The following is a 23,091-nucleotide window of genomic DNA, read 5'->3' on the forward strand; positions in this document are numbered from 1 at the left end:
TCCTGTTCCATTTTACCCTGTGTAAAATGGCAATAACAAGCGCCACACAGATTCGGCTCCAATTAGTATGCATGGAATAGTGGAAAACAAGCAATAGATCAAAGGTAAAGAGCACATTCATTTGATGGTTAATCCCAGTGAGATGGGAGTGGAGGGAGACACGTATTCATGCACACACACGGGCAGTTGAGCACACATGGACGCACGCACACCCGCACGCACGCAGATACACACACATATACGCACGTATGTACACACACACATACCTGCACACCCACTCGCATATACACACACACCTTGACAAGATTCACTCGACGAGCTACAAGTGAAATGCATCTAAATGTCAGCCTGTACAAACCGTTATTGACTGGAGGTGAGCTCCTGTTTGATTCAACCTTGAATATCTTCAGTTTGTTTTTCGTTCCTTATATTTTGGTTGGAAGGTATGCAACAGTATTGTTTTGTTGTTTTTGGACAAGCTAGATAAAGTGAATCTTGTTTAGTTCATCAAGTGCAATTTAAATGTCTCCGAGATATAGACAGATGAATGTTTCAGGCCTAAGAAGCAGGCATTGGTCAATAGCTGCACAGCTATCTGCTTTTGAGGATGGCACACACTACCCATGGAATAAGTAAGATGCCACTCAAACTGGCATGGCTATTATTTGCTTAACTACATGATTTTTTTTGGGGGGGGGTGTGACTGAGTCATTATCAGCAGGGCACACACAGATTAATACAAGATGTATTAATGTCATACTTTCCCATGTTCGTGCAGAGTGATACAGTGAGGGCTAAACCTTCAATAATGACTTGTATAACACGAAGCAAACCCCTGAGATAATGAGATTGTCTTATGGTTTGCCATGACTCGTAGCAGGTTCAAAAATGTAAAGTCAAGCGCACATATTTCATCTATTATACACATGCTCAACAAACATGTACATACACACACTAATGAGTCGCGAGGCACTGAAGTGGAGCGCACGCTCGGCTCCTCTCCTGTCTTTACGCTTCTCATTAACATTCGTCGCTTGTCCATGATGCTGAAAGGATCTCCAGCGCACGGAGCGGAGACGAGCATTGTTCCAGTGCTTAAAGGAGGTATCTACGACTCGCAGGCGGACAGCGCAAGGAGGAGGACCGGAAGAGACGGTTAATTTACATTATAGCATTCCTTCACTGCTGGACCTGGAGCAGGAGCCTTCCTTTTCTATACAAAAAAAAAACACCTGCAGAAAATAGTCACCAGTGCATTTTTCCTGACATCAAGTCGCCGATATGTGTCGGATCTAACATAGACTATTATTGAGAAACAATGAATATCTCCATTCTTGGGTGGATGTGGGCACTTTTTTTCATGGAAATGCCTAAGTTTATGAATTTATCGGTTTTCGTTCTACCTGTTTTATGGGGTTTGGTGCTTGGTGGCTCTCAAAGTGTACAAATTGGTATGTATCAAGCAAATTCGTTAATTTCAGGGATAGCCTATATTTTTGGGACATAGGTCCCGCAAGTAGGCTCGTGATTTTGCCAATGCATGATGAAAGCTGGTCATGCAAATTTTAATTAAATAAATCAACAATATAACATTTTGGAATATGCTATACACAAGTATATTGAGATGTCCAATTGTTTCTATTACAGGTGGACTCTTTCCAAGGGGTGCTGATCAGGAGTACAGTGCATTTCGGATAGGAATGGTTCAATTCGGCACACCCGAATTCAGATTGACGCCCCATATTGACAATCTGGAAGTAGCAAACAGTTTTGCTGTCACCAATTGTTGTAAGTAACAAATGAAGCCTATTTCAGGTCTCTTTACAAACTTAACAATGAAATCAATTTTCATCCCCTTCAAATATACCAATATAAAACACAGCAAAACTATCAATTGATGGATTCACTTAGGCTACTTAGAAACGGTGCATGGAACCACTCAATTAGCGCGTAATTTGTGAGCTTATTTAAATCGGTGAAACCACATCTGTTGTGGAAAGACATGGACAAGTAGGCTGTTTGTAAAAAAAGATCTGATGTGGATTAGTGTTCATCTTCTCTGTGTGAGAAATGACAAAGTAAAGTTGGTTTCCACAGTAACAGTAAGTCACAGTGATGCTCCATTGACACAGGCGCGCGTAATGTCTTGCATGACAAGTAGGCACTGGGAGTATCCATTGTAATTTCGTATTTTAATCAAATTCAAGACAGTTGTATTATCTTTTGTCAAATATTCTCACCGTTTGCAATAGCTTTTCATCTCTGATAGACATGACCTAGGTTAAAATACATTCACTCCCGTTAATTGAAAATGAGTTTATTGTTCCACATATTTAATAGGCATTTATTAACCGTATTTAGTAAAGGAACTAATCTATATCAGGTAGCCTATGCATTACATGTAGTTCTGTGGATGAGAAAGATAGGCTAAGTGTAATAATTAAATCATTAAGGGTTCTTCCCTCTGGGCATTGAGAGGAGGTTATAGCTTTCTGGACCAGCCTATTGCCTACCACTTCTTGGCCCACATTCGTTATGTTATTAGGTTCTTCAACGCAATTTCTTTATATATATATATATTGAGAACAATCAACTGAAACAATATATATATATATATATATATATATATATTTAAACTGACAATATTTAATAGTTTAAAAAAAGAATAGGTTCGATTTGATCTGTTCACTGAGCGATTAATGAGCGCCGCTCTAAAATGGATGGGCTCCCCATTTCATCTAGCTGTTGCCAAGCGACAGTTCGTTTGGGAAAAACGTCTCTGAGGTATATTAAATCAAAACTCAAGGATATTTTTTATACCATGTGCATTGATTATAATCACCGTTTCCACACTTTCCACATAAAAGCTTGTTGTGTTGAACCTCAACGCGTCAGATGCCTGATGATGCTGGATCAGGAGAACAGCGACATGTCAGTCACCGCTTGGGTTCTAAGCAACAACCTCAATCCCCATAACTGTTATGTCAGAGGTTGTTCTTATGCAGTAGGGTTACATATGGCTTCATTCAGTAAGTAGTCTACTGTAAATAAGAAGCAGATGGAATCATTGTAACTTACACATTTGCCTCACTTGATATGCACTTTAAAAAGCAGTAACTTTTTCGGTAGGGAAAAGGCTGAAAGCATGTTCTTTGGACATAGGCCTACTGTAGCCTATTATTGATAGGTGTCATCATTTATTAGAAAAAAATAGGGACAATAGATCTCACAGGTGGCTGGTCGCACCTTAGTTGGGGAGGACGGGCTCCTAGTAATGTCTGGAATGGAATGGTATCAAGGACATGGTTCCATGTGTTTGATACCATTCCATTCACTCCATTCCAGCCATTATTAGCCGTCCTCCCTGCCCCAGCCTCCTGTGATAGATATGTGATAGCCTTGCCTTTTAGTCAACGAATTGGTCAATGGACCAATTCAAACTCATGTAAACCAATGTTAAAAAACACTCATAATAATTGGTAGCACATTTGGCAATACAATACAGATATATATATATATATATATATATATGTGTGTGTTTTCTCTATGTGAACATATATTATTTGAGAGTGAGTGGCCCTTCTCAAGCGTTTGACTATATAGGCTACTCTTTTAATCCAATAGATGACACTATACATTAGAAGGCATTACAGTAATTCCCTTCATATTTGAAACATACATTTTCAGATGAGAAAGCACCATTAAAAAGCTGGGCACAGAGACATTTATAGAAGCCATATTAAAATTAGATTGATCATTTTGCTGTACATTAGGTGAAACAATGTAACCAGTCAATGGGATATGTTTAATGAATTGAACGAATGATATACCTGGGATGAAATACACTCTGATTAGCTAAATCACCAAGTTGTATAGTAGCCCAAAGTACAGTAGAATCCAGGCCAATTTGAAGGCATAAGCTTCCCTTACAAGTATACCTTGTGAGATAAGCTAATTCATAAAGAAGTAGATTGACATTTTCTCAGACAATTTTGTACAGGTTAAGCAATGAGTCAGATAATAATTCCTTTACTGGGATATTGTTGGCCTGGCTTTTATAGTGACCATAAGAAAAAACAAGAGCTTGTACAATTTTATTCAAGGAAGTCTTGTTGGGCCAGAGTGGTACGTCTACGATGTATGAAAGCATTTACCTGCATCTGACCTTGTTATGATGCACAGGTAACTGCCAAAGCAATATACTGAACCAAAATATAAACGCAAAGTGCAACAATTTCAAAGATTTTACTGAGTTACAGTTCATATAAGACAATCAATCAATTGAAATAAATTCATTAGCCCCTAATCTATTGATTTCACATGACTGGGAATACAGATGGCCCTCAGGATCTCGTCACACTATTTCTATACATAAAAATTCAATTAAATTATATTCATTAAATTATATACAATTAAATTGTATTCATTGTCGGTAGCTTATGCCTGCCCATACCATAACCCCATCGTCACCATGGGGCACTCTGTTCACAATGTTGAGAACAGCAAACCCCTTGCCCACACGACACGTGGTTTTGAGGCCGGTTGGACGTACTGCCAAATTCTCTAAAACGACGTTGGTAGAGAAATGAACATTCAACTCTGGCAACAGCTCTGGTGGACATGCAATCAGCATGCCAATTGCACGTTCCCTTAAAACTTGAAAAATCTGGGGTATTGTATTGTGTGACAAAACTGCACATTTTAGAGTGGCCTTTTATTGTCCCCAGCACCAGGTGCACCTGTGTAATGATCATGCTTTTTAATCAGCTTCTTGATAAGCCACACCTGTCAGGTGGATGGATGGTCTTGGAAAATTAGAAATGCTCACTAAAATGGATGTAAACAAATTTGTGCACAATACTAAAGAGAAATATGCTTTTTGTGCATATGGATCCTTTATTGGAACTATTGTTTTAGTTCATGAAACATGGGACCAACACTTTACATGTTGCGTATAGATTTGTGTTCAGTGTAGAAACACTTGAGTAAATGAGGGCTACAAAGTCTATTGAAAGCAGGTGCTTCCACACAGGTGTGGTTTCTGAGTTAATTAAGTAATTAACATCCCATCATGCTTAGGGTCATGTATAAGAAATGCTGGGCAGGTCATTATTTTGGCTACCATGGCTTCCAATTGGCTCATTCATCCCCTCTTCTCCCCTCTGTAACTATTCCCCATGTCATTTCTCTAAGTGAGAATGTGTTCTCAGTCCACTTACCTGGTAAAATAATGGTGACATAAAAACAATAAAAATGCCCCCATAGGATGACAATGCCCCCATCCACAAGGCACGAGTGGTCATTGAATGGTTTGATGATCATGAAAATGATGTAAACCATTTGCCATGGTCGTCTCAGTCACCAGATCTCAAACCAATTGAACAAATTCTGGAGCTGCGCCTGTAACAGCGTTTTCCACCACCATCAACAAAACACCAAATTATGGAATAACTTGTGGAAGAATGGGGTTGCATCCCTCCAATAGAGTTCCAGACTCGTGTAGAATCTATGCCATGGTGTATTGAAGCTGTTCTGGGTTGTGGTGGCCCAACGCCCTATTAAGACACTCTATGTTGGTGTTTCCTTTATTTTGACAGTTACCTTGTTGTATCCACATGCCATTTTAAATGTTCACGTATGATCAAAAGCAAAAATCTGAATGATGCAGAAAGCATATTCCATGGTCAGTTTATTGTACAATCTTAATTAAATACATTTAAATGCCCTATTATAGAAGACGCTGTAAAATATTAAGTAGGCTAGGAAGTTGGGCCTTTCATAAATCGAGGCTAGACAGCCCTCTGTGGACCTTAGCCTGCCCTGAATACTCTCCTTAACCCAGAGTGCATTTGAAATGGCACCCTATTCCCAATGTAGTGCACTAGAGCCATATGGGCCCTGGCCAAAAGTAGTGCACTACATAGGGAATAGGGTGCCATTTGGCACACAGCCTCCTCTCCTTTTAATAATCCTCCATCCACACATACTGTAAGTGGGGTGTCTTTTTAAACTACACAGAGCTGAGATATCAATTACACACTTGTTCAAAGACTTCAAGTCTAGTCGAAGTCGTCTCCTCTTGTCTCATGTCACATTGCTTAGCCCGCTCACTGCTTCCGAGGCAGCGAGGTCAAGTCTATTCACGTTGATGTGCTCTATATGGAGTCACAGTGCATTACACTGTATGTCACTTGTCCGTCCAAAAAAAGTTAGATTAGCGAAACAATAATGAGCTCGATGTTATTGCTTTCTTGCATTTGTAGGCTGCTACTATATGTTCAACTAGAGAGGACTCAGCCGTGTTCTGTAATAACTTGTAGCTCGAGTTAAAGTCACAGATCTCAAATCATCTTCCCCATTCCTAACCTTAACTATTATAGGTGGAAACAGAGAACTAACCATACTGTCGATCAGCGTCAACTTCATCCTATTCCTAGTTCAGCACCACGTCAGCATGTCACCCTTATCCCATAGGAGCGATCTTGACGTGTTCATTCAAATAAAGAAATTAATCTGATATGGGACCTGATTAAAAAAACACGCCTGGCTCCTACGCACATCCATTATCGTTCATCCTTTATCAAACTGTAGGTAGGCTACGGTACACTCAAGGGCAGAAGGCACTGTAGCGACAACTATTTACTGTTCCAGTCGAGATTCTGAAGGCAGAGCACTTATTTGCCAAGGAGATGGAGCGGAGATGGAGCACAATTATGATTATGTACCAGCCGTCCTTGACATCTGAGACTTATCGCCATTATAATAAATAGCTACACTTCAGAACAGCAACTACTACACAAGGTACAAACAATGCCGGACTTATTGTCCTGCCTAGTCCCAGTTGGCAAGACGGCACAAACAAATCTAGTACCAGGTTAATATTGCCTACTTCACCTGATCCAATTCTGTCACATGTGGGTACAGAGGTACAAGTGTGGTGGACAGATCATAGGCCCTATATTTATTTTAGTCAGTTGGTAGATGTTTGTGTTCAGAGCAACTTACAGTGATATGTAATACAATGCATGCCATAAGTGGGTTCCATCATAGAAATATATTCTATAGGTACGGGTTCAGCAACAGCATATTCATTATGCATCATAATTCTCTGTCTGGTTTTACCCCTTAATATTGTGCATATTGTGCAAGACACAGGGTGTCTTGATACCATTTAGCTCAGAATTTGGAAGAAGCAGTGAAAATCCTTAGTACTCCATTAAAAAGGTGTGGAAATGAAGGTCATAAATCCATGTCCACAGGGTGTCTTGATATTTTTTAAATGTCATCTTTATGTAACTAGGCAAGTCAGTTAAGAACAAATTCTTATTTACAATGACAGCCTACCCCGGCCAAACCTGGATGACGCTGAGACGACTGCTCTATGGGACTCCCAACAATGGCCGGATGTGATGCAGCCTGGATTTGAACCAGGGACTGCAGAGACGCCTCTTGCACTGAGAAGCAATGCCGTAGACTGCTGCGCCACTCGGGAGCCCCAATATCACAATATTTGTATAGTCAATTTGATGCTGGATCAATTTGGAAAACGCATATGATTTATTCTGTTTGTTCTAATCGGGATATTTGCTGTAGGGGTGCATTCATTAGCAACACTAGATGCCGAGCTCACTACCCCTCTGATGGAGAGGAATTTTTCGCTTTGATTACGATATGAATTGGGACGCTGTTGTAGGTTTATTTCTCATCAGTGGAGAGTGGGGTAAGTGGAGAGTGGGGTAAGTGGAGCCAAAGCGGTATATTAAGCCACCCTTGTTTCTAGAAAACCATACACAAAATGAATAATTTCAACAAATATTTTGGAAGATGTCCTCGTTTCATGGAGTCTGTGAAGGAAGAAACCACATGGAAAAAGTGGTAAGTGAGTTGGGTCCAAAAAACAGATTTTCACCAAGTCAATTTAATGTATTGTTTTAGAGGTTTCATGATGCTTGTGTCTAAACCAAAGTTGGGGTCTCTATAATCTTCAATATGAGTCCCTAAAATAGCATGAAAGGGCACATTCTTAGCTGTGTGGGCTAATATAGTCAAAATGTTTGCCTTGGGGTAAGTTGAGGCAATGGCAAGTTGATCAAATAGAAATGTTTTCTTCCCAGGCATAATGCAAGCCATTGTCGCTGGGATATGAGGTAACAACAGGGCCTGGCCTATGTTAAAAGTGTAAAAAAAACACACACAAAAACAAGTACAATGTTGTTAGGTGTTAAGCCTGTGTTAAAATATGCTTACAATTATTAAAAGACAAAAGCGATTGTGTTTGGTAAGTAAAGATAGACAAAAGGTCGTGGTAATATTTAATTCAGTGAAGAAATTTGTAGGCGTTGTCACGCCCTGGCCTTAGTATTCTTTGTTTTCTTACCGCCATTACCCACCAATGGACCAAGCAGCGTGTGAAACAGCAACAGGACCCACCTACATGGGAGGAGATATTAGATGGAAAGGGACCTTGGGCACAACCGGGAGAATAACAACCGGGAGAATATCGCCTCCCTCGTGAWGAGCTGGAGGCAGCTAAAGCCGAGAGGAGGCGATATGAGGAGGCAGCACGGAGGCAAGGCTGGAAGCCCGCGAGTACAACCCAAACATTTCTTGGGGGGGGGCTAAAAGGGAGTGTGGCGAAGTCAGGTAGGAGACCTGCGCCTACTCCCTGTACTTACCGTGGAGAGCGAGAGTACGGGCAGACACCGTGTTACGCAGTAGAGCGCATGGTGTCTCCTGTACGTGTTCATAGCCCGGTGTGGGTTATTCCACCTCCCCGCACTGGCAGGGCTTGATTGAGGATTGAGCCGGATGTCATGAAGCCGGCCCAACGCATCTGGCCACCAGTGCGTCTCCTCGGGCCGGCTTACATGGCACCAGCCTTACGCATGGTGTCCCCGGTTCGCCTACATAGCCCGGTGCGGGTTATTCCACCTCCCCGCACTGGTCGGGCGACGGGGAGCATACAACCAGGTAAGGTTGGGCAGGCTCAGTGTTCAAGGGAGCCAGTACGATGGCACGGTCAGGTATTTCCGGCGCCACCTCCCCGCCCCAGCCCAGTACCACCAGTGCCTACACCACGCACCAGGCTTCCTGTGCGACTCCAGAGCCCTGTTCCTCCTCCACGCACTAGCCCTATGGTGCGTGTCTCCAGCCCATTACCACCAGTGCCTACACCACGCACCAAGCCTCCTGTGCRTCTCCAGAGTCCTGTGCGTCCTGTTGCTGCTCCCCGCACTAGCCCTGAGATGCGTGTCTTCAGCCCGGTACCACCAGTGCCGGCACCACGCACTAGGCCTAATGTGCGTATCCAGGGTCCCAGTATGCCCTGTTCCATTCTCCCCGCACTAGCCTGAAGGTGCGTGTCTTAGCCCGGTACCTCCAGTTCCGGTACCACGCACCAGGCCTACAGTGCGCCTCAGCCGCCAGAGTCTGCCCAGCGCCATCTGAGCCATCCGTCTGCCCAGCGCCATCTGAGCCATCCGTCTGCCCAGCGCCTCTGAGCCATCCGTCCTGCCCAGGCCATCTGAGCCATCCGTTCTGCCCAGCGCCATCTGAGCATCGTCTGCCCAGCGCCATCTGAGCCATCCGTCTGTCCCGAGCCATTAGAGCGCCCGTCTGTCCCGAGCCGTCAGAGCCGTTCGTCAGTCAGGAGCCATGAGCAGCCAGATCTGCCAGCCAGCCATGAGCAGCAGATCCGCCAGCCTAGCCCATGAGCAGCCAGACACGTGCAGCCAGCCATGAGCAGCCAGATCCGTTCACGCCAGCCATGAGCAGCCAGATCCGTCAGCCAGCCATGAGCAGCCAGATCCGTCAGCCAGCCATGAGCAGCCAGATCCGTCAAGCCAGCCATGAGCAGCCAGATCGTCAGCCAGCCATGAGCAGCCTCTCTCAGTCCGAGCTGCGTCCCTCAGTCCGGAGCTGCGTCCCTCAGTCGGAGCTGCGTCCTCAGTCCGGAGCCTGCCGTTCCTCAGTCGGAGTTGCCGTCCCTCAGTCCGGAGCTGCCGCTTCAGTCATGGAGCTGTTCCAGTCATGAGCTGTCCTCCAGTCATGAGCTGTCCTCCAGTCATGAGCTGTCCTCGCAGTCATGAGCTGTCCTCCAGTCATGAGCTGCCCTTCAGTCCGGAGCTACCCATCCGTCCGGTGGCGCTTCTGGGATGGTCTTCAGTCCGGCACTTGCTAACAAGGTCGCGCGCTCCAGAGGCGCCACCAAAGCGGGTATTGAACAATGGTGGAGTGGGGGCCTCGTCCCGCGCCCGAGCCGCCGCCATGATGGGGGCACCCCGGACCCTCCCCTTCTGTTTCAGGTTCTCGGCCGGGGAGTCGCACCTTTGGGGGGGGGGGGGGGTACTGTCACGCCCTGGCCTTAGTATTCTTTGTTTTCTTTATTATTTTAGTTAGGTCAGGGTGTGACATGGGGAATGTATGTGTTTTTGTATTGTCTAGGGTGGTTGTATGGTTTAGGGGGTTAAGTAGAGTAGATGGGTTTGTGTTTAGTGTAGGTGTCTAGCTGTGTCTATGGTTGCCTGAATGGTTCTCAATCAGAGACAGATGTCATTAATTGTCTCTGATTGGGAGCCATATTTAAGACAGCCATAGGCATTAGGTTAATGTGGGTAATTGTCTATGTTGTACGTTTGTAGCTTGTGTGTGCACTTACGTCTWTAGCTTCACGATCGTTTGTTGTTTTGTTTTCAGTTTGTTAAAGTGTTCGTTGCGTGTTTTTCCCTTCTCAAATAAAATAATGTATTTTGCACACGCTGCGCCTTGGTCCACTCTCTCTCAGCAAGACGATCGTGACAGGCGTAAGATGTGCCAAGAGACCACTTTTTTTGGACAAGCTATCTTTTAAAAACGTCAATATTTACATGAAATCTGATTGTACACAACATCCTGGAATATATTTAAATATCTTTGTTAGAAATAATAATATATTTCCCTTGACAGAGTGATGATGAATGTAAAAAATGGCCCAACTTAGCCCACTCTCCTCTACCTGTTCTCATCAAAAAACCTGACATATTTGTGTGTGTGCGTGCGTAAGAGAGAGAGAAGAGTTAAAGATCATGATGGGCAGAGAAAGTGGGCAATGGAGGATGGACAGAGCAAGAGGCAGTGAGATAGAAACCCAGCCAGACATAGAAAAAAATTGTGAGAATTGTGTTATTCTCTATTCAAGCAACCTATTTAACAGGTTTACGTAATGCCACATATGAGATAGACAAGGTATCTGTGTGCAGCCGAGCAACCAAGGTCCATTAAAGGAGACAGGATGATTCATACCTATCCAAAACCACCATAAGGGGTCTAATCGATAGGGGGGGTCTCCTCTGTCACGATATGTTTAGCTAACCAGCACTCTGCTCCCCTCCCCATGTACTTGACAGTGATATTCAATCCTATTCAATTAAAGAGACCTTGGGTGGTTTTTTTCCTGTGGAACCCTGCAATGCCGTAGGTAGGCGGTAACTCTGTTGTATCTGTCACTCTAGTTGCGGGGAAAGATTTCTGATTGTACCTGCTGCGAGGGGAAAGAAGGGTGGCTGGTTGTGTGTGTGTGTGTGTGAGAGAGAGAGAGAGAGAGCGACAGAGTGTGTGTGTGTTCTGTTCTTGAAGAGGTACTGTAGATTTCCTCACAGACCAGTACAATGAGCTAGAGTGCATACATACAGTACTTTCATTCTCAGAGTTGACCGCCCCCACCCCCGTCTATTTATTATAAGACCTATTTATTCTCCTACTGTGGCTAAGCAGCGACTGGAGAGCGTGGGAGTAGGAGAGAGAGCGGGGGGAGATGCATAAATTATCTGACAGTTCGATTTCCGCTCGCCTCTAGAAGTAATTGTGTTCCAGCCCATACAAGGCTTCTAGTATGACTGACCACAGTTGCTGTGGCAGACAGGGCACGCATGTACAGGCTTGGTTGGAGGGGGTAGAGGACCGCCCTCTAAGCATGCTTCTTCTCACACTTCATTTCCAGTCGTTGTTCATGTTGTTTATCAATGCAGTGGGACCTGAAGGATGGATGTTACCCTTCATCAGGGTTGTTTTCATTTGGTCCTTGAAACGTTAGTGCCAAAACTATATCCGCCTGTACTAACCCAAAACAACACATGCATGTATGGTTTGCCGTAACTTAAAGTTGATGGGTGATACGGTATTTGTACCGTAGGAAAGGGAGTCAACAAAAATCTGATATCAGAGACATACACGACCCATTTCACAGTGTTTTAGTAGCTCGACGCAGCCAAGTCTGCACCACTGTTACCATAGCAACGTGGTGCCAGACTAGCTCTCCATTGATAGATGAGTAGACGGAAGTTTCATTCGTCTTTCCGTAAGGCGTATGTTAATTCCAAACGTTCCCTGACATCGGGGCTGTTGTTCTTCAAATTACCCAAAGCACAACAAGTGGAATGACTGATGCACGATGGCGCAATCAACATTCAGTAATGATCCAACATCATAATAACTTGATTAGTATAGCTCTTTGGTAGCCATGGTGACAAAAAGGGAAAATTGGCCTTTGGAATTAACATACGTTTTTAATTTGTGTATAGCCATGTGTTGTGATCTATTCTGAGCATTAGTGCATGAAAATAATATATTGTATATGTGTTAAATGGTTTGACCAATTATATGTTGTTGGTGTCTTTACAGCACCATAGCAATGAAATGAGAATGCTACATCATGCATGCATGATGAACCAATTTGAGCAGGTATAATTGAGACAATGTGCCCTGATTGTAACTGCAATCATATCCAATAAGGCTTTGGGGTTATTTTTGGTAGAATCGACAGAAAGAAGTGTAACACAGGACATATAGGTCAACAATGCGATACCGTTTCTTATTCTTACAAACCAGTTTACTGTTCTAATCAACACTGCCAAATCATTGGACAACAGATATTGTCTCAAACCCAGAACGCCAGAAATCAGTCAACATCAGGGTGCAAGTGTCACGTTGTCCACAGTATGCCTTTCAATAAATTAAATGGAATGTCTTCCCATTTGTCCATACATTATCCCTTTTCTTTGTGTATGTAATGTTGTTGTTCCATCCTTTTATATGCACAAATTACCTGACAACACTGAAGAAGTAAGCTTTCACACACATCACTTACAGTATGTGTGACATTCAGCCCAAGCAAACAGGGAAAGTGTTTGGTTTCCCTGGCAACCTGGCTATCTGGCTCATTGGATGAAACAGTCTTTCTATACAGCAGTAGTACCTAGCATGCCAAGACATCATTAAAGAGAGTACTGCTTGGCCAAAACCTATGTGTTTGTGGTATTTGAATGAAATGTAATTTTATATACAGTACCAGTAAAAAGTTTGGACACACTTACTTATTCCAGAGTTTTATTTTTAATTTTTTACTATTTTCTACATTGTAGAATAATAGTGTAGACATCAAAATTATGAAATAGTACATATGGAATCCTGTAGTAACCAAAAAAGTGTAAAACAAATCAAAATATATTTTATATTTGAGATTCTTCAAGTAGCCACCCTTAGCCTTGATGACAGATTTGCACAATCTTGGCATTCTCTCAACCAGCTACATGAGGTAGTCACCTGGAATGCATTTCAATTAACAGGTGTGTCTTGATAAAAGTACATTTTTGGAATTTCTTTCCTAAATGTGTTCTTGCCAATCAGTTGTGTTGTGACAAGGTAGGTGTGGTATACAGAAGATAGCCCTGTTTGGTAACAGACCAAGTCCATATTATGGCAAGAATAGCTCAAATAAGCAAAGAGAAACGACAGTCCATCATTACTTTAAGACATGAAGGTCAGTCAATCCGTAACATTTGTGCAGTCGCAAGAACCATCAAGTGCTATGATGAAACTGGCTCTCATGAGGACCGACACAGGAAAGGAAGACCCAGAGTTACCTCTGCTGCAGAGGATACGTTTATTAGAGTTACCAGCCTCAGAAATTGCAACCCAAATAAATGCTTCACAGAGTTCAAGTAACAGACACATCTCAACATCAACTGTTCAGAGGAGACTGATGAACCAGGTCTTCATGGTTGAATTGCTGTAAAGAAACCACTACTAAAGGATACCAATAAGGAGGAGCGACTTGCTTGGGCCAAGAAACATGAGCAATGAACATTAGACCGGTGAAAATCTGTCCATTGGCCTGATGAGTCCAAATGTGAGATTTTTGTTTCCAAACACTGTGTCTTTGTGAGACGCAGAGTAGGTGAACGGATGATCTTTGCATGTGTGGTACCCACCGTGAAGCATGGAGGAGGAGATGTGATGGTGTGGGGGTGCTTTGCTGGTGACACAGTCAGTGATTTATTTAGAATTCAAGGAACACTTAAGCAGCATTGCTACCACAGCATTCTGCAGCGATACGCCATCCCATATGGTTTGCGTTTAGTGGGACTATTACTTGATTTTCAATAGCACAGTGACCCAACACACCTGAAGGCTGTTTAAGGGCTATTTGTCCAAGAAGGAGAGTGATGGAGTGCTGCATCAGATGACCTGGCCTCCACAATCACCCAACCTCAACCCAAAGGAGATGGTTTGGTATGAGTTGGACTGCAGAGTGAAGGAAAAGCAGCCAACAAGTGCTCAGCATATGTGGGAACTCCTTCAAGACTGTTGGAAAAGCATTCCTCATGAAGCTGGTTGAGAGAATGCCAAGAGTGTGCAAAGCTGTTATCAAGGCAAAGGGTGACTACTTTGAATAATCTAAAGTCTAAAATAGATTTTGATTTGTTTAACACTTTTTGGTTACTACATGATTCCATATATGTTATTTCATAGTTTTGATGTCTACAATGTAGAAAATAGTACAAATTAAGAAAAACCCTTGAATGAGTAGTCTAACAGCATCCCTACACGCTTCAGTGTTGTGGTCCTGTGCACAAAGGACGCATGGGTTGCTTGATGAGAATCAATGTGGCTTTGAATACAGTATTGTCTTTTTAAAATGAAATATTGCCTGTGTATACAACCACATAGTGTGGTCTGGTCTTGCTTTACGCCTTTGCTTTGGAGAATCATTTTTTGTAATGTTTCATTTGCAAAATGGAATGAAATGGCAATGTGTTTCCTGAGGTATTACTTCTCATTTAGCATGCAGAGTCAGTTTAAAGTAATTGGAGGAAATCAAGGGACATCTACCGTAGAGGTTTTTTCTTCTTCATGTGAAGCCATCTATAGCAGACCTTCCCTCTCAACCTGACACCCTCCTTCCCCCACCCAAACAACCAACCAATACATGGCACATACCCGACAGACTGAGGGCAAATAAAACAGGGACGGGAGAGGGTGGGTGTTGCCAGGGACTGAAGTCTTCTCTTTTCTGTGATGCTACAGAGCAGCTACCGGAATAGCCCCTGACCCCCAGACCCAAAGGAATCCCACAATGCCTCACTCAACCTCAGTGGTCCCCTCGAGCCACCTCATGGCCACACTGCTACACGAAACAAGAGCACGATCAGCCTACAGTTGGCTGAGGAGAGAAGGTCAGCTAGGTTCTGCTCATCTAGCTATATGTGTCATACTATCTACGTTGAGTACACCTGATTACTGATGTGGAGTTAAATTGTGACAAATAAATAAGGAAGATAAGATGAAAATGAGATTCCCCCGATGGGCATCACCAGTGGAGAGATCAGGTGTAATCTCAGGTGTAATGGCACGGATGCCAATTGCGAAAATATGAGAAATGTCTCCAAAAGTGTCTGTTTCGTGTTCTAAGATAGCAAACATTTCCATTATCGTCAGTCTGATGTTGACCCTCACTCGGCTGCTATGTTATGGTAGTAGCACATTTGTTATTGTCATAAAACTGCCTTTCGACTGTTATAGATGCCCCAACAGATGTCACATGCTGCCGTAACATTGTTTATTATTTAGAGAAAGAGGGAGACACAGAGAGAGAGAGACAGAGAGAGGATGTTTGCCAATCTGCCACAGACAAAGATAAAATGTGTAAAGGGTGGTTGTATACCATTGTATACAATGGTTGATACCCAGCTATAGTATGCTCTGGTGTAATTCTGAGACTTCACATACTTTACAGGGACATGCATATTTGGGTCATATCCAAGTGTGCATTTGTGTGTGCATACACGTACGAGTTAGGGGATGTTGGTTGGCAGAGAGACACATTGACTCTCACTAACTTGAGGTTATTTCCTGTTTAGGATTCAATTGGTGGGTTCCCACCATCCTTAACATTGCTTCAGGTGCTACATTAGACAAACTAAGCTTTCCCTCTGTGCCAAAGGGGGATTAAATTCAGAGCAGGAATCAGCCTGTGCAGTACTGAACAAAAATATAAACGCAACATGTAAAATGTTGGTCCCATGTTTCATGAGCTGAAATAAAAGATCCCACAAATTTTCCATATGCACACAAAGATTATTTCTCTCAAATGGTGTGCACAAATTTGTTTATATCTTTGCCAGGATAATCCATCCACCTGCGAGGTCTGGCATATCAATAAACTGATAAAACAGCATGATCTTTACACAGGTGCACTTTGTGCTAGGGACAATAGAAGTCCACTCTAAAATGTGCAGTTTTGTAACACAACACAATGCCACAGATGTCTCAAGTTTTGAGGGAGCGTGCAATTGGCATGCTGACTGCAGGAATGTTCACGAGAGCTGTTGCCAGACAATTAAATGTTGATTTCTTTACCATAAGCCACCTCCAACTTCGTTTTAGAGAATTTGGCAGTACATCCAACTGGCCTCACAACCGCAGACCACGTGTAACCATGACAGCCCAGGATCTCCACCTCAGGTTCTTCACCTGCGGGATCGTCTGAGACCAGCCACCCGCACAGCTGATGAAACTGAGGAGTATTTCTGTCTGTAATGAAGCCCTTTTGTGGGGGAAAACTAATTACAATTGGCTGGGCCTAGCTCCCCCTGGCTGCGCCCCTGCCCAGTCATGCTAAATCCATAGATTAGAGCCTAATGAATTTATTTCAATTGACTGATTTCCTTATATGAACTGTAACTCAGTAAAATTGTTGAAATTGTCGCATGTTGCATTTATATTTTTGTTCAGTATAGATAAGTGACACATACTCAGGGCAGCACAGGGACCGGGTGGTGGCTTACAGCTGCATCTTGCAAACAGTGACAAATCCACTTTTCATAAAAGCCTTGTAGCAGTCATAAGGACAAAGATTCAGAAGGAGGGATGCAGGTTTAGGTACAAAAGGTGGTTGGTTTTCATTGCACAGTGCTGGTGATGGGACACATTTACAATAAAAACGTCTGACTTTAAATTGTCAGCACACAAAATGTAGTCTTCAAAAGCAAAAACCCTATAAGCACGCAAAACCTGTCTTTACCAACAAGATGAGTCTACCAGGCTCGAATACAGCCTCCCCTAACAATTACCAAAACCCAAATGAGGATAGCATACCCAAATGGGCACTTAAATACATTTGGCCACACCTATTCTGGCACACAGGCCAGGAGCATACATCTATGCGCGCTGAATCAAATCGCACATGTTCACAGTGACAAGACAGAGACTGACAAGCTCCCAGGACTAAACAGCAAACAAATACATCTTACCAAAATAAAATTATCTTCACAACTTCCACCTTGTGAGTGTTGCGAACGCTTATGTGCACTATAAACATCGCGTCCACTCAGGATGGTAAGAAAAGGCTAATTAAAATGTATAGCCTGTATCAAACATAAATCAGAAATGTCTTAAATGTTGCAATAAACGGTAAGGGAATGGTGAAACGCTAGCAACTATTGTAGTGCATATGGATTTAACACATTATTTAACTTGTGAAAGCAACCGCAAATATGTCCATTGTGAAAACAAACGGCTCTCAGTTTGGAGTTTGGAGAGCACACAAGTGAAAAGACGCGCCAGCGCATCTTCAACCAAAAGTGAAGCCCTCAGGCTTTCTCTGCACAACCCAGGGCCTGGTTTCCCAAAAGCATCTGAAGGCTAAGTTCATCGTTAGAACCTTCGTAGGAGCATTGGTAAAAATCTGTAAGCGGTTTACCAAAAGCATTGTTACCAAAGTTGCACTTGAAAATGCTTTATTTACCGACTGCCTCAGACCACTCGTAGAACAGGCAAGTGTCTCCTTTGAGGCTTTTTTTGTAGTTTATATAGCTACAGAAGATCTCCACTAAACACACAATCAAGATGTTTATCTGTCTCTTTGTGATCGCCGATAACTTTAGAACAAAGTTGACTACAAATAGATAGTTTAAAAAATACTATCATTACAAACAAGTGAAGGATAAAAAGATGAATCAAATGAAAACTGAGATGGCTTCATTACAAAGATAAATACAGTATAGGGTACATGGACCTATATATTTAAATCATATTGAAATCCATGTCATATTCATTAAATTGAGCTCCATTTTTGCTAAATGTAGACTAGCCTACTGTCTGTAGGTTTTGCCTCGATATATTGTATGCTTGATAACAACACAGTAATGTGCCAAATCTTGATTTAGTCCCTAGTCAGAAAATCCTATAGGATTAGTGACTTTTCCAATAGAATCCAATAGGATTCTCACAATCCTATAGGATTTTGTGTCACCTCTATCAGAATCCCATTGGACGACTTTTTTCTATTGGAAATCAAAATGAGTCCTATTGGACCTTATTTAATTCTTGCAATCATATAGGATTTTGTATCACCTCTATCAGAATTCTATTGGAACTTTTTTCTTAATTGAACCCATTAAATTATAGATTGTTGTCATTAGTTCCAGCACAATACATCAACACTAATTACAACATTTTGGTTGATTGGAAACAACACTTCTATATTCATTTCTGTTTTATTCGCCTGTAAGTGTTATGCTGGTGAATGAGGACCCAAAAGCGACGTAATAGTAACAGAGTCTTTATTCCAGTATTAAACAAATAATGATTCTCCTGGATATAATCAATGGTAAATCCAAAACAGGAAACTGAAATCCTCTCGTCAATAGAGAGGAACGACTGGAGACGCGACCACAGACTGCAGGTCGCTTCAGGAAGGCACTGGCCGTAGCTGACATAGACACCTGCTCACACGCAGCATCTGAAGAAGGCAAAGAACACGACAGGGCGGAACAAGGACACAGGAACAGCAAACATCAAACAAGAATCCGACAAGGACAGAAGCGGAAAACAGAGGGAGAAATAGGGACTCTAATCAGAGGGCAAAATAGGGGACAGGTGTGAAAGAGTAAACGAGGTCGTTAGGAGAATGAGAAACAGCTGGGAGCAGGAACGGAACGATAGAGAGAGAGAGCGGGAGAGGGAGAGAGGGAGGAGGAGAGAGAGAGAGAAAGAGAAAGACCTAAAAAGACCAGCAGAGGGAAGCACAGGGACAAGACATGATAATCAATGACAAAACATGACAGTACCCCCCCACTCACCGAGCGCCTCCTGGCGCACTCGAGGAGGAACCCTGGCGGCAACGAAGGAAATCATCAATCAACGAACGGTCCAGCACGTCCCGAGATGGAACCCAACTCCTCTCCTCAGGACCGTAACCCTCCCAATCCACTAAGTACTGGTGACCACGTCCCCGAGAACGCATGTCCATGATCTTCCGTACCTTGTAAATAGAGCGCCCTCGACAAGGACGGGGGGGGGAGGAAGACGAACGGGGCGCGAAGAAAAGCTTGACACAAGAGACATGGAAGACAGGGTGGACGCGACGAAGATGTCGCGGAAAGCAGTCGCACAGCGACAGGATTGACGACCTGAGAGAACACGAACGGACCAATGAACCGCGGAGTCAACTTGCGAGAAGCTGTCGTAAGGGGAAGGTTACGAGTGGAAAGCCACACTCTCTGACCGCACAATACCTAGGACTCTTAATCCTACGTTTATTGGCGGCTCTCACAGTCTGCGCCCTGTACGGCAAAGTGCAGACCTGACCCTCCTCCAGGTCGCTCACAACGTTGGACAAAAGCCTGAGCGGAGGGAACGCTGGACTCGGCGAGCTGGGACGAGAAACAGAGGAGCTGTACCAAGACTACTCTGAAACGGGATAGCCCGGTAGCAGACGAAAGAAGCTATGTGAGCGTACTCAGCCCAGGGGAGCTGTTCTGCCCAAGACGCAGGGTTTCGAAACAAAGGCTCGCTAATATGCGACCAATCGACTGATTGGCCCTTTCTGCCTGACCGTTAGACTGGATGAAACCCGAAGAAGAGGACTGACGGAAGCACCAATCAAACGACAGAACTCCCTCCAAAACTGTACGTGAATTGCGGACCTCTGTCTGAAACGGCGTCTAACGGGAGGCCATGAATTCTGAACACATTCTCAATGATGATTTGTGCCGTCTCCTTAGCGGAAGGAAGCTTAGCGAGGGGAATGAAATGTGCCGCCTTAGAGAAACTATCGATAACCGTAAGAATCACAGTTCTCCCCGCAGACGAAGCAGACCGTAATAAATCTAACGATGTGAGACCATGGTCGAGAAGAATGGGAAGCGGTCTGAACGACCGGCAGGAGGAGAGTTACCTGACTTAGTCTGCGCGCAGTCGAAACAGCACCACGAAACGCGCGTGTCCGCTCCTGAGTAGGCCACCAAAACCGCTGGCGAATAGAAGCAAGCGTACCCCGAACGCCCGTGGCCAGCTAACTTGCAGAGTGAGCCCACTGAAGAACAGCCAGACGTAGAGACAGGAACGAACAGAAGGTTACTAGGACAAGCGCCCGGCGACGCAGTGTGATGAGTGCTTGCTTTACCTGCTCTCAATTCCCCAGACAGTCAACCCGACAACACGCCCTTCAGGAGAATCCCCTCGGTCGGTAGAAGCCACAGAAGAACTAAAGAGACGGGATAAGGCATCAGGCTTGGTGTTCTATTCCCGGACGATAGAAATCACGAACTCGAAACGAGCGAAAAACAACGCCCAACGAGCTTGACGTGCATTAAGTCGTGCCGAACGGATGTACTCAAGGTTCTTATGGTCAGTCCAAACGACAAAAGGACGGTCGCCCCCTCCAACCACGTCGCCATTCGCCTATGGCTAAGCGGATGGCGAGCAGTTCGCGGTTACCCACATCATAGTTGCGTTCCGATGGCGACAGGCGATGAGAAAAGTAAGCGCAAGGATGGACCTTATCGTCAGACTGAAAGCTGAGACAGAATGGCTCCCACGCCCACCTCTGAAGCGTCAACCTCGACAATGAAATGTTTAGTGACTCAGAGTAACAAATAGGGGCGGATGTAAAACGCTTCTTGAGGAGATCAAAGCTCCCTGGGCGGAACCGGACCACTTAAAGCAAATCTTGACAGAAGTCAGAGCTGTGAAGGGCAGCCACTTGACCGAAATTACGAATGAAACCCGATAGAAATTAGCGAAACCGAGAAAACGCTGCAACTCGACACGTGACTTAGGAACGGGCCAATCGCTGACACCTGGACCTTAGCGGATCCATCTGAATGCCTTCAGCGGAAATAACAGAACCGAGAAATGTGACAGAGGAGACATGAAAGGCGCACTTCTCAGCCTTCACGTAGAGACAATTCTCTAAAAGCGCGCTGAGTACACGTCGAACGTGCTGAACATGAATCTCGAGTGACGGTGAAAAAATCAGGATATCGTCAAGGTAAACGAAAACAAAAATGTTCAGCATGTCTCTCAGTACATCTAACTAATGCCTGAAAGACAGCTGGAGCATTAGCGAGACCGAACGGCAGAACCCGGTATTCAAAATGTCCCTAACGGAGTTAAACGCCGTTCCACTCGTCCCCCTCTCTGATGCGCGACGAGATGGTAAGCGTTACGAAGGTCCAACTAGTAAAGAACCTGGCTCCCTGCAAAATCTCGAAGCGACGACATAAGGAAGCGGATAACGATTCTTAACCGTTATGTCATTCAGCCCTCGATAATCCACGCAGGGGCGCAGATACCGTCCTTCTTCTTAACAAAGAAAAATCCCGCTCCGGCGAGAGGAAGAAAGCACCACGGTACCGGCGTCGAGAGAAACAGACAGATAATCCTCGAGAGCCTTACGTTCGGGAGCCGACAGAGAGTATAGTCTACCCCGAGGGGGAGTGTCCCGGAAGGAGATCAATACAACAATCATACGACCGTGAGGAGAGAAGGGAGCTGGCCTGGACCGACTGAAGACCGTGCGCAGATCATGATATTCCCGCACTCCTGTCAAATCACCAGGTTCCTCCTGAGTAGAGGGGACAGAAGACACAGAGGATAGCAGACATTAAACACTTCACATGACAAGAAACGTTCCAGATAGAAATAGAATTACTAGACCAATAATAGAAGGATTATGACATACTAGCCAGGGATGACCCAAAACAACAGGTGTAAAAGGTGAACGAAAAATCAAAAAGAAAAGGTCTCACTGTGGTTACCAGATACGTGAGGGTTAAAAGTAGTGTCTCACATCTGATACGGGGAGAAGACTACCATCTAACGAACATGGGCGTGGGCTTCCCTAACTGTCTGAGAGGAATGTCATGTTTCCGAGCCCATGCTTCGTCCATAAAACAACCCTCAGCCCCAGAGTCTATCAAGGCACTGCAGGAAGCAGCCGAACCGGTCCAGCGTAGATGGACCGACAAGGTATACAGGATCTTGATGGAGAGACCTGAGTAGTAGCGCTCACCAGTAGCCCTCCGCTTACTGATGAGCTCTGGCTTTTACTGGACATGACATGACAAAATGTCCAGCAGAACCGCAATAGAGGCAAAGGCGGTTGTGATTCTCCGTTCCCTCTCCTTAGTCGAATGCGAATACCCCCAGCTGCATGGGCTCAGTCTCTGAGCGGGTGGAGGAGATGGTTGAGATGCGGAGAGGGGAAACACCGTTAACGCAGACTCTCCTCCACGAGCTCGGTGACGAAGATCTACCCGTCTTCTATGCGATGCGAGAGCAATCAAAGAGTCCACGCTGGAAGGAACCTCCCGGAGAGAATCTCATCCTTAACCTCAGCGTGGAGTCCCTCCAGAAAACGAGCGAGCAACGCCGGCTCCTTCCAGTCACTGGATGCAGCAAGAGTGCGAAACTCATTAGAGTAATCCTATGGATCGATCACCTTGACATAGGGAAGCCAGGACCCTGGAAGCCTCCTCCCAAAAACTAACG

General features: G+C 44.3%; 1 protein-coding gene across 7 annotated transcripts in view; it reads left to right on the forward strand.

The window, feature by feature from the left end:
* Positions 1-1,017: 1,017 nt before the first annotated feature.
* The window catches only part of LOC111967582 (glutamate receptor 2), an 86,452-nt gene continuing 64,378 nt past the window's right edge, over positions 1,018-23,091 (forward strand). For 5 of the 7 annotated variants that reach the window (XM_023992709.2, XM_023992710.2, XM_023992713.2 and 2 more), the window contains exons 1-2: positions 1,018-1,451; positions 1,648-1,788. In XM_023992709.2, the coding sequence (XP_023848477.1) occupies positions 1,319-1,451; positions 1,648-1,788 (274 nt within the window). In that variant the 5' untranslated portion in view covers positions 1,018-1,318. The remainder of the gene's footprint in view (positions 1,452-1,647; positions 1,789-23,091) is intronic. The other 2 variants (XM_023992707.2, XM_023992708.2) reach the window with 1 other exon arrangement.

Source organism: Salvelinus sp. IW2-2015, linkage group LG8 (genome assembly GCF_002910315.2).
Source record: "Salvelinus sp. IW2-2015 linkage group LG8, ASM291031v2, whole genome shotgun sequence".
NCBI lineage: Eukaryota > Metazoa > Chordata > Actinopteri > Salmoniformes > Salmonidae > Salvelinus > Salvelinus sp. IW2-2015.